This window comes from Condylura cristata, unplaced genomic scaffold, assembly GCF_000260355.1.
Source record: "Condylura cristata isolate star-nosed mole 26May11 unplaced genomic scaffold, ConCri1.0 scaffold00001, whole genome shotgun sequence".
NCBI classification, from domain to species: domain Eukaryota; kingdom Metazoa; phylum Chordata; class Mammalia; order Eulipotyphla; family Talpidae; genus Condylura; species Condylura cristata.
The window spans coordinates 65,751,769-65,764,199 of record NW_004567102.1 but is presented as its reverse complement, the minus strand read 5'-3'; the positions used below and the strand labels follow the sequence as shown (position 1 = coordinate 65,764,199).

At 38.9% G+C, this 12,431-nt stretch overlaps 1 protein-coding gene across 2 annotated transcripts in view; it reads right to left on the bottom strand.

Annotated features, from left to right (window-relative positions):
* The window catches only part of LAMA2 (laminin, alpha 2), a 489,259-nt gene that overhangs the window by 22,314 nt on the left and 454,514 nt on the right, over positions 1 to 12,431 (bottom strand). For both annotated transcript variants that reach the window (XM_004673842.1, XM_004673843.1), the window contains 4 exons: positions 11,750 to 11,870; positions 8,707 to 8,883; positions 5,853 to 6,001; positions 181 to 357 (listed from right to left, as the gene is read on the bottom strand). In XM_004673842.1, coding sequence (XP_004673899.1) covers positions 181 to 357; positions 5,853 to 6,001; positions 8,707 to 8,883; positions 11,750 to 11,870 — 624 coding nt within the window. The remainder of the gene's footprint in view (positions 1 to 180; positions 358 to 5,852; positions 6,002 to 8,706; positions 8,884 to 11,749; positions 11,871 to 12,431) is intronic.

Below are 12,431 nucleotides of genomic sequence, written 5' to 3'. Positions count from 1 at the left end.
AAAACAAAACAAAACAAAACAAAAAAACAATCTTTTTCATTTTCTTCCTTACAATTAAATCCCTCCCTCTTCCCATCCCTTTTAAAGGTCACTATGCTATTTTCTAAATCTGACTGGGAGATTGTTTTGGGTAATGTAGATGCAACAGTGATACTTAAACAAAAAAAGAAATTGACTTACACAGAGTTAATAACAAGATTCCATATACAGCCTTCAAAAGAAGGAATGTTTCTGAGTGGAGAAGGTTGGAATTCCCGTGGAGCACCCCCAATGAAAAGCTTTTTGACTTCAATGGCTTGTTCTACCAATAGATTTTGCATATGCTTTCTGTCTTCATCCACTTGAACAGTAAAGATGCTGATAAAACATTTAGAAGAAAAAAAAAAAAACAGTATAGATCATAATGTCCAATATTGGAAATCATATTTGTTCCTGCCACACCCCCCTTGTCGTTTTTGAGTTGAGATCTGGTGATTAGGAATTCTACTCAAAACAAACATTACAGTTTCTCTGGAGCTTGCCCACCTGCGTCCCTCGTTAATTCTCCCAGAGAACTTTCTGAAGTGGGCAATGGTGTAGTTGCCGCATTAGCCTCTGGTGGCGCTGCCAACAGTGGTCTGTAGCCCAATACATGAGCGTGTAAAGCCGAGGCATCTGCACTCTGTAGTAATGTCTAATCATATAAGGCTCAGTGGGCTTAGCACAGCATGGGGTCACACTTTGTCTGGCTCTTTATTTCTTGGTTTGTGCTAGCTATTATCTTCTTGCTAGGGGACAACTGTACTCCTGAGAGCTTAGATTGCAGGAATCAATGACATACACAGGGCATTTGCTAAAGAATGTAGCAACTGGTTTTGAACAGAAGAGGCAAGCAAGAATACCAGGCTAATTGTCCCTTACAATGGTTTCCCTTAGTGACTTTCATTACTTTCCCTAATTTGCTTATGAGAGATAACTCACACACTACTAATTGAGAAACTCATGCTACTGATTCACAACACTCCTTGGGTGTTAGGGTAAAAAACCAGAAGGAGACAGATTTCTAATGAGGAAAATGACCAAAGGCATTTTCTCTTTTGTTCCAGAAACAGGCTTTGAGTTTCAGTCCCAAAATTCAGGATGGATGTTATTAGTCATGAGTATTAGTCACTGGCCTGGGGATCGCGAATGGATTACCGAAAACTTACTTCATATCTGGGGGAAAAAAACTGAAGTACTTAGGTGGAAAAGTCTGTTCTAAAATGCCTCTTACTTAATTTCACAAAGGAGAAAACGAACTGCTCACCTGACTAGACACAATAACTCAGTGCACAGATGCTGAGAAATGGCATTGAGCTGTCTGTCCACTTTGGAACAATTGACATGTTAGAGACTGGGAGGTGGGGGGAAAGCTTTGATTTTGCTGTGGTTCAAAATGTCATTGTTCAAGAGTGTGGAAGGAATAGGTTGGATTTCACTTCAAAGGGAAAATAGGAGGAAATGGCATACTGTTATTTTATGCCTCTGAAAGAGCATGTTGGGGAAAAAAATTAAATCTCATTGTTAAAGATGTTTGTGGTTATATGAGACAAATATTTAGAAAACCACTTACTTCTGGGTAAGTGACTCGTTGAGAAGCCCCTCCCATCACATATATATTTTTTTTCTTTTGCCAAAAGCAACCTTCTTTCGAATGTGATATAGCAGTGAAGAGATATCTTAAAGGTTTTAGTGAGGGATTTATGCAACCATTAAAGATTGTCCAAGGAGAGCAAATCTCTGCTCTTTGGTTACTTTTTAAAGAGCCAGAGGCTCCCCTCCTTCTTAAATAGACTCTAGTCTGATTCTACTACAAAGAACACAAACTACCGGTCCTTCCTTACTAGATCACAGGATGGAGATTCAGAATGAGCATGAGCTTTCAGAAGGAAGAGACCAGAATTAAGTATTAGTGTGGAAGCTTACTAGCTGGGTGATTTGGGACAAGTTATGTAATCTTGCTCAGTCTCATTTCATATATTTATAAAATGAGGATAAAAATATCTAGAATCAGTCATCATTTAACTTTGTTGATTGGTTCTTGGAAACTGCTACTTTAAGAAAAACCACATATAACAAAACTAGATTCTACAATAATGCACTTCTGTTAACATTGCCTGGGATTTCCTTTTTCACAACATGACAACAAAATGATGTTGAGTAAGATGACATTATTCAAGGATCTATGCTTCAAACAATGGAAAACATTAACTGAGGAATTTCACTGAGCTGCCTACTTAAATAAGGACATTGTTAGAAGTCTACAGCTGAATCTTGTATATTTTTCAATGGGAGCATTAAATCTAGATCGTTTAGGTCTTTTTAAAGAGAGAGACTACCGACATATTTATTATGATTCTTCCATAAGCATTTTCTTAACAGTTGTTCACTGAAGTCCTACTATGTGCAAAAAAAACACCATAATAAAATGACCTTACTATTACTTGGGACAGGTGGCCTATATTTTCTTATAATTTCAGTACTCCCGAAGGCTCATGATTTAATATTTTATTACTTACATTTTGTTTCTTGTTTGTTTGCAATACTGGTCTAAGTAATTTTTTTTTTCAAAGTACCACCCATGGGATTATATATGTAGAAGAAGTTACAAGGAGAAGTGCCCTAATGTTTCTAATTTTCACAAAAAACAAAATCTGGAATTTTTTGTTTCGACTTATTTTGTATGGTAAGAAAGACATATTTGATAGTCCAAATCATGAACCCATTCAGGAAATTCCAAATTATTCCTGAAATAACTAAGCCAACTTCTTCTTTGTCTTTAGTCTAATTCTATGAATGTGTGAAGCTTGTTCTCAGAGAAGAGAATCTGCTTAAGACTCTATGCTGGATTCTTAGGGTTTAATGGTTTTGTCTAATTAAAACTATGATCACTTAGGTGGACTCCAGAAAAATCAGGGCAAAGAAAATAAGGAAGGCAGGGGTCCTGGAGAGCCATGGAATCAGATATCAAAGTGATTAAAGTGAGATTTTTGTACAGGAAGTGGTAGAAAAGGAGAGAGAATTAAGGAGGGGTAAGGAAAGCTAGGGGCGGTACGTGAAGGGAAATGCAAGCTTAAAAACTGGGCCCTAGGTCCTCCCTGGTGGTGCTGTGGGTGAAAGCACAGCACTAAGAAGCTAAAGCCCCTTCAGCATGAGTTCGATCCCTGCCTGCCCTGGAGGTGACCCACATGGCGTGGCAGACCTCTGTTGACCCGCCTGCTGCTCCCCTTGGCAGTGTTCTTCGTTAGTCGGCCCGTTCTGTTCCCCACTCTTTCTCTGGTGAATCCTCTCACCACCCCAGCACCTCTGGCCTGTACCCAGTTCTGTATGCATAAATAAATAAATCTTTAAAAAAAAAACTGGGGCCCTCCCTGGTGGCACAGCGGGTTAAAGCACAGCACTGAGAATCTAAAGCCGCTTCCGCATTAGTTTGATTCCCGCCTGCCCCGGAGGAGACCACATGGCGTGGCAGACCTCTCCTGACCCGCCCGCTGCTCCCCTCAGCAGTGTACTTCGTCGATCTGCCTGTTCTGCTCCCCACTCTCTCTCTGGTGAAGCCTCTCGCCGCCCCTGAACCTCTGGCCTGTACCCCAGTTCTGTATGCACAAATAAATAAATCTTTAAAAAAAAAAAACTGGGCCCCTCAATTTGATAAAAATTCAAAGTGTTTCTGAGGTATACTAAAACTACCATCTTACTCAGGATTTTAGAAATAATGTTAATTGATATTAATGGTTGAAAGCTGTTGAGAGAATGCAATAATTCTCATCTAATAAATGAATTTCATAATCAATGTGAAGATACATTTGATATCTCAAAGAAGGGCAGCAATGTGTGGCTGGTAGCCACAGATGTGGCTGGTAAAGCCTTATACCTCTGTCTTCAGTCCTGGCTGGTGCTTAACCAGTTATGCAATTGTGGACAAGTTAGTTATTTCCTGAGATGAAAGGCTATTAATACAGAACACACAGATGTGTAGAGCAATTAGAGGATATAATCATCATCTACTGCTTGACCTAGACCGTACTATAGAATAAGACTATGATGCTTTAAAAAATGTTTCTTGATAAAATTTTTAGAGTCATTAACTATCTCTGATCAATCAGTCAATCCCTTGTTTAAAGAATAGGTGATTATTTCTTGACCTTAAAGTGCTGAATGAGACATTATTGTAACAAATGTGTTCTTTGCCACATAGTTCAGTGACTACACACTAATATGTCCCATATATTATCCTTCAATTAGCAGTGAGTGGCAAACTGTTTGTTTATACGGCCAATTAACTGAATGACCAGTTTTCAGTGATGTAGTATAAGCTGAGCTTAATCAAATAAAGGTTGGATTGATGGCTAACAGCTGTGAATTTGGCATAATAAAATGCCCTTCATGGAGAAACACCTGTTAAAAGGGCACCTTAGCACAACATAACACACTTGGGAACATCAGAATCCTTTCTTTACAAAATATATTGTAGATGATTTGGTCAATTATGTTTCTCAAATAGATATCTGCTTATTGAAAGTCTTTAAATTTTAAAGATTAAAAATCCTTCCCACATTGAGGAGGATTAAAGATTGACTTAGGGTCAAGAAACTGGTCTATAAGTTACATAAAATCAGTAATTAAAGTGTGTCTAAGATTCAAATGAGAAAACTCAGTTTGCATTTCTAAGAGACCATGACTACAATGTCTGACTATTAAGTTTTCAGTTCGTCCAAATATTGATTCCTCATTTGTCTTAATCATGATTTCTAAATATCTCAGATATTGGGCAAGAATATTTAGTATTAATTCATCCCACAATTAATGCTTTATATATTAAAATAGATGAACCAAGGAAAGCTTTGTCATTTGCTTAGAAGACAAGAAATTATCATTACTTATCTGTTATGCATATAAGTATAATTAGCAAAGTAGGTCTTTAACTATAGAATAGCATCTATTCTGTTGCTCTATTTAATGCATTCTTTTTTGAAGTTTCATTAAATTTGATGTCTAGTTAATTTCAATGTCTTCAGTATAATAAATGGATTGCTGGTTTTGAAGATCTAAGTTCTCTGGACTTCTGTTTTCATTTTTCTTAATTGTCCTAAACTAATTACCTCTCTGAGTTGTCATACAAGATTTTGATGAAAAATATAGATGATTTTCTGAATACAGTAGGTATAAAATACTGCAACATTCTGAAGAAATGAGAAATCAATTTGTGTTACTCTGTTAATGCTGTTACTGCCAATTTCCTGGCTTGGGATTGGGAAGCAAGTGCCCTCAAGGGTCTGCAGGGAGGTGGCCTCTGGGCCCTGATGACAGAGAAGCGCCTGTTCCTTTCTCCTCAACTTCATTCCCTCAAGAAGCCTTGCAGGGACCATGGGCCCTTGGGAGGGGGCGGGGGAAAGTGTGCACATAGCAGTTGTCAGTAGGTCCTCGCTGCTGCCACGTTTCTGTCTGTGACAAGTTTCTAAGCAGCTGCCATAACTGCTTTGGAGCCTGAACGAAACAGCAATTTCCAAAGGCTGCTGGCTCCAGCTGGGCTATTCTGTGCATTCACTATGTGCATATCTTATTTGAGAAGAGCATATCTGAGAGGTGCAGAGGGAGGATTTTTCTTATCTACAGTTTCAGAAGATACATTTGGTTTTTCCAAAAGTGGAGTGAACTGCACAGAATAAAAATGTTTGAGTAGAATTCCTAAAGACCAAGGTTCCTGAAGTATGAAATATGAGAAAATGAAGCAATACATCGTGTGTCCAGTCACAGAAAGGTTGTCAGAGACTAATGCCAGCAACGGAAGTTCACGTTAGTGATGACAGCGAGTCCTCTAAGGTTATTGTTACCCTCTAGTTCTCTCGACATGAACAGAATGTTCTCTCCCGTCGTGAAACAGACTCTGCTCTGGTCTGATGACAATTTTCCTCATTGTTCGTGCCCCTGTGGAGAGATGAACTTCCAGGCGGCCCATGTTCAGGAATATCGCATAATATGCCTGCAAAAGCAAATGGTGGTTGAGGATTAAATTGGAGTCTCCTTATGACTTTGAGTTTGAGGTTCTCTGACAGAACTGCAGATTCATCCATTTGGAGATCTTACTTGGGAAGTCAGACTCACTAATTTCTCAAAAGGTGTATTTAAAGCAGCTGGAAATCTCTCTTTAATTATTTATCACAATTTTGCTTGTCAGATGATGTGGAAAGTGGATGTAGTAATATAGCAATCAGTCTCCGCAAAGCAAATACATGATGCCAAAAGTAACAGCTGTGCTTGTGTGGGGGCTCTACCTCACAGGAGCCCTCAGGAAACAAAGGGTGTCAACAAATCTCTCTTCCTTATATTCGCAAATGGACAGCTAGCTTCCAGAATTCAGGCCTGACTCTCAACCTCATGGCATTTTGAGATTTTGAGTGTTTAGATTTCAATTTGTTCTCTGTGCTGGAGGAATAGATTGCTATCACCAACACATAACTTGTCTCCCACATTTAGAAAAAAGGAAGACAGTTTTGCATCCACAAATATGCCTGCTTTTTTCTTGTTACTGTTACTATAGCAACTAGTACAGTTCTGAGATCAGATTGTGAACCCCAGGGAACTTGAAGGCAGTCTTGTCTCCCAAAGCTGAGGCCAGGTGTGTGCCCCCCTTTCTGTGGACCACGGGGCACCTGTATCATCAGGATTATTCAATTCTCCAGGAGTCACCTGTGGTGGTGAAGACATTTTCAATCAAATATCACAATATCTCCAATAATTTACTAAATTGCCTATGCAGCAGCAAGTCCAACATGGAATGTCTAGAGGAGCTGGATAAGTGTTTACCATCCATAACAAGAGTAATAGCAAACTACTCAATAATTTCTTAGCTGAGTGATTGTGAAATAGCTCAAACCTTTTTACCGAGCATAATCACTAATAATTCTACAGATATCAAAGTAGTTCATGTTAAAAAATAACTGCTTTTGGCCTAGGGGTTAAGCCTCAGCATTATCAAACTATCACTGCTGTGGCTTCAGTTCAATCCCCAGCCAGGGAGCTCACCCACACGGCGCAGGAGACCTCTCCTGTCTCACCTCTGCTCCCCTCAGCAGTGGATTTCAGTAGATCCTCCTGCTTTGCTCCCTGTTTTGTTTCTGGTGAATCCTCTCACCCCCAAGCCTTTGGCCTACATTCCAGTTCTTGTATGTATGTATAATAATAATAATAATAACAATAATAACAGTAATAACAATAACAACAACAACAACAATAATAAAATCTTAAAAAAAAGAACATTAAAAGTTGATCAAAGTGGTTCTACAGCTGACACAAATTATTCATTATTTTCTTCTTTCAGGCAGCATTTACTGTGAGAATTTAAAAATTAGACATTTATTATCATGAAAATGTTGAAAAACTGACATGTTACTTTTAATTCACTTTACTTTTTAAGATTTATTTAGTTATGCATGCATGCAAGAACTGGGGAACAGGCCAGGGTGTAGCAGGTATGGGGGGGTTGAGGGGATTCACCAGAGACAGGGTGGGGAGCAGAACAGGCAGATCGACAGGTGGGTCAGGAGAGGCCTGCTGTGCCATGTGCGTCAGCTCCCTGGCTGGGGAGCAAACAAGTGCTACAGTGCCTGGTGATAGCTTCATAGAGCTGCGCTTAACCCCAGATACTAGATAATTTCTACGAGTTTTTGCTCTAGGATGAAAAATTCGACTAAATGGAAAAATATATATTTTTAAAATATGATTATAACAATACAAGGCAGTAAAGTGTAATGGTGCCTAGATTTGGGCCACTAAGAGATATCATTTCACAGAATAAAATGACTACAAGGCGTAAGGACTGAAGTTCACAGCCTTAAAAGCAGACATGGTGTGGGCACGTCATGTCTGCGACTGAGCCTGGGATACTGTGTGCCTTCTTGGCTGTGCTCTGTTGCCTTCTCCCCTCTCTACTTCTCTGTATCCAGAGAGGGTGGAGCATGTAAGGTTTCAGCAGCCTCAATCATGGTGTCTAAGGAAACTATGAAATTGATTCTAAAAGGAATCTTAGTTTAAATCTAAGTGCCTTAACTGAATATCTTTTTTTTTTTTAAAGGTAGCTATATTTTCCCCTTCCAACAGTGAGAGGATTCACCTGAGACAGAGTGGGGAGCAGAACAGGCAGATGGATTAAGTACACTGCTGAGGGGAGCAGCAGGTGGGTCAGGAGTGGTCTGCCTCAGGAGAGGTCTGCCACCATGGCCATGCAGATCACCTCTTGGGTTGAGATCAAACTTGTACTGAAGCGGTTGTGGCTAGCTTGCAGTGCTGTGCTTTAACCTGCTGTGCTATGAGGGAGGGCCCTAACTGAATATCTATTTATCTCATAAGAATTGCACATAGAGAAAGTTAATGAATTTGAATAGATTTTAAGCTTTCTTCCCATATGCAAATGCTAAACCCATATGAACTATTGGTACAAATATAAGTAGGATTATGTCTGGAATTCACCATCAGGAAAATCCTAGTGGAGACAATTGCCCTTGAGAAGGCAATACGAGAGACTGAAGAGATCAGAATGAATATGAAATGGTCAGTATTGACTAGTTGAGATGATAGTGGAAATAAATAATGTAAATCTATAAATAATAAAGCAGCTTGTTTCCTTATAAAATGACTGTTTGGTACGAGCATTAAGGAAAGTGCATTGCTAGCTAGGTATGAGAGTACCTGTCCAGTTTGTCTTCTTTTTCGCCTGGGTGGTGCTGGTGTCCTTCCAGATCCCAAGAGAATAATCCCAGACTCATTCTTGGTGCTGAAGGACAGGTTGATTTCTGTTCCTACATCAATTGACACAGGGGGAAATTCCACATACCCAGGCTTGGGAAAGCTAACTGTGTAGACATTCTGTGGGTACAAGGAACAAGGAGAAGGAATTAGAAATGAAATTTTAATTTTTCCATTCCACTCACCCTACTTACTGCAATGTTATTGGATGTTATTATGACGTGCATTGTAGTTCTAGAATAGTCACATGGAAAACTTAAGAGAAACACTAGAAGCATATTTTCAGTTGTAACCTTGAATCTTCTGAGCAGATTGTCTAAAAATAAAAATCCTAGCTCTGATTTATTCTAGCACTTTTAATTTAAAATATAGAAAGTATCACTTGTAGATAACATTTTCTTTTGGTTTTAATCTGTCTTGCCAGATCTCCTTTGGAAACACTTTAATTAATCCTGTCAATATCCTTTATCAACTAATTGTTTATGTTTTATAGTTGAGCACAATCATAGGCTAGGTCTGCATTTTTTTTCAGAGATAAACCAAGGTAAAGAAATTTTTTTAATCAGATAAAATCAAAATATAAAAAATACATAAGTCAAGCAATCCTAATCTATTTGCCCTTTTAAAATGAAACTAATATTCCTGTTCTTGCTGACAATAAAATTTAAACAATACCATTTTAAACAGTAACATACTTGCAAGGGGAAAAATCAAAAGCAACTGCCATCCCAGAACTGTGAAGAAGCACCTAGCTTCTTATAATTCATTCATTTATTCACTCATGTATCTGAGCATACATTCATTTTATCTTTTACAACCTTGCTCTCTTCTTCAGTATATTTAAACTGGACTATAATAAGCATGATCATTTGTAACCTTCATTTTACTTTTTTAATCTTTTTTTTTTTTTAAGATTTATTTATCTATGCATACAGAACTGAGGTACAGGCCAGAGGTGAGGGTGGTGATGAGAGGATTCACCAGAGACAGAGTGGGGCCAGCGCAGGCCGAATGATGATGTATACTGCTGAGGGGAGCAGCGGGCGGGTCAGGAGAGGTCTGCTGCGCCATGTGGGTCACCTCTGGGGCCAGGGATTGAATTCATGCTGAAGTGGCTTTAGCTTCTTAGTGCTGTGTTTTAACCTGCTGCACCACCAGGGAGGGCCCCATTTTACTTTTTTTAAGAAAAGATTTATTTATGCTTACAGAACTGGGGAACAGGCCAGAGGTGTGGTGGGTGAGGGGATTCACCAGAGACAAGGAGACAAGTGGGGAGCAGAATAGGCAGGTCTACTGAAATACACTGCTGAGGGGAGCAGCGGGCTGGTTAGGAGAGGTCTGCCACGCCATCTGGATCAGCTCTTTTGCTGGGGATCGAACTTGTGCTGCGGTGACTTCTGAGAGCTTCATAGTGCAGTGCATTAATCTGTTGTGCCACCAGGGAGGACCCTCATTTTACTTTTAATGGCAGGAGGACATACCCTTATATGAATTTACTAGAATTTATTTAAGCAGGCTCTGGCTTGGGTCTTTAGCATGGATACGGTACTAATATAAGTCTTGGATATTGCTAGAGTAAAAGCAAGGAATTCTTTAATGCAGGTTATTTTCCTCCACAGTATTTTAGGTCCAGTTAAGTGACCAAAGTGTTGTAAGATATATATTTTATTTAATATCCCTATTTTCAAATCATAGCATTTTGGATTATTTAGGTAACAGTACTGTGTACCTTTTCAATATTTATACACATCAAGTTTCACTCTCATATTTTAGTTGTAAAATGATTCCTGGTGGCTGAAAAGTTCCTTTCTAAAATTATCATCTCCATGTGTACTAGTTGTACATTTTCCATCCTCATGTGATAGCTTTTTCATGTGGATGATGTGGATGAGACGTAGGTGTTATAAGATTAAAACTTCTAGTAAAACTTTAAGAAACCAGTATGGATCCTTACAGTTTAAATTCTCCATAGTATTTTCTTTTATCCTTATTTCCAAGCATTTCCAGTTGAGATCTATAGTTAATTTCAAATTAGAGGCTGTAACTTTAAACAGTGAAGACCCTGAATATTTTGTCCCAGTTTTTAAACATCATGGCTCAGTGGTGGGTTCACTGTTCACTTCTCTTCATTCTCCCTTTACTTACCTGAATACTGTAGTAATGACTTCAAACAGTTTTAGTAGGAGAAAGAAGCTACAGCGAACAGTTGTGTTATTTTGGGGTGTTAATAAATTAAGACATTGAACATTCACTTTTTAAAAATACTCTCAGCACTATAGAAAACCCATCCATTCTTATTAACATTGACTGATGACCACTGGTGCTCGCTTCTCCTCTTGTTGGTCAGTCCCTATTAACAGAAGTGTCAACTAGCATCATGGGGTTGTTGAGCTGCTTTAGCAACAACAACAACAACAAAATACTCTGAAGATACCTGAAACAATATGCAGTCATGTCAAAAGCAAGTCTTTGTGGGTGGTTCTCTATGCCATGTTGAAAGAAAAAGAGGTTCGACGGCCAAGCTTAGACAAGACACTACACTCTACACACTAATAATTATGATATAATCTTTTAAGATTTGTATACATTCCTAATATATTCTAGAGAACTCTGAAGACTGCTAATAAAGGTCTAAATAACACATAAAAACACATCTAAAATAGGAGAAACAACTGAAAAAAGGGGAAATAATGTTTAAAAGAGAGAACTAGAAAGAAACTAATATTGATACTACATGCTATAAAGGATTATCCATGTGGAAAACTGATTTACAGTCTCCTGTCTTTATAATACTATTTCCTAAACTTAGTCAATCACTGTAATTTATAGAAGTAGTTTAACTTTGCTTTATTACTCATGCATAAATATTAGGGTGAGTGAGAATATAACCTATAATAACAAGGGGAGATCCCCTGTAAGACACCCAAACCAAATAAGCAAAATCTGATATGAATGTAACTCGGAAGTCATTAAAAAGCAGACCAACCTCCAACGAGCATCCCTTGGTAACACCAACATAATCAGGGCTACTGAGAATATTGTATGGTGTTCTTGAAATTTCAATATCTTTAAGGCATCCAGAATATTTCTTCAGATTTACTTCTGGCCTGTTGACAAGTTAAGTAGAAAATAAAAGCAATGTCATTTGGATAACGGCAGTGGAGAGTCTTGACTTCTGGAAGCAAGCTGCACAGTGCAAACTAGACACAGCAGACACACATCTCTCAAACTGCTCACAGCACATGGATCTAGCAAGCTCTGTGTCCATATCTATGAACCAATTCAGACAGTGTTAACATCCATTTGGAAGAAGCAATTAAAAAATAATCTCCCCATTGCATTTAAAAACTAGGGATAGGGGCCCTCCCTGGTGGTGCAGCGGGTTAAAGCGCAGCACTGAGAATCTAAAGCCGCTTCCACATGAGTTCAATTCCCGCCTGCTCCGGAGGTGACCACATGGTGTGGCAGACCTCTCCTGACCCGCCCGCTGCTCCCCTCAGCAGTGTACTTCGTCGATCTGCCTGTTCTGTTCCCCCCTCTGTCTCTGGTGAAGCCTCTCACTGCCCCTGAGCCTCTGGCCTGTACCCCAGTTCTGTATGCACAAATAAATAAATCTTAAAAAAAAAAAAAAACAACTAGGGATAGGAATTAACTAACTTCTTGAGGGC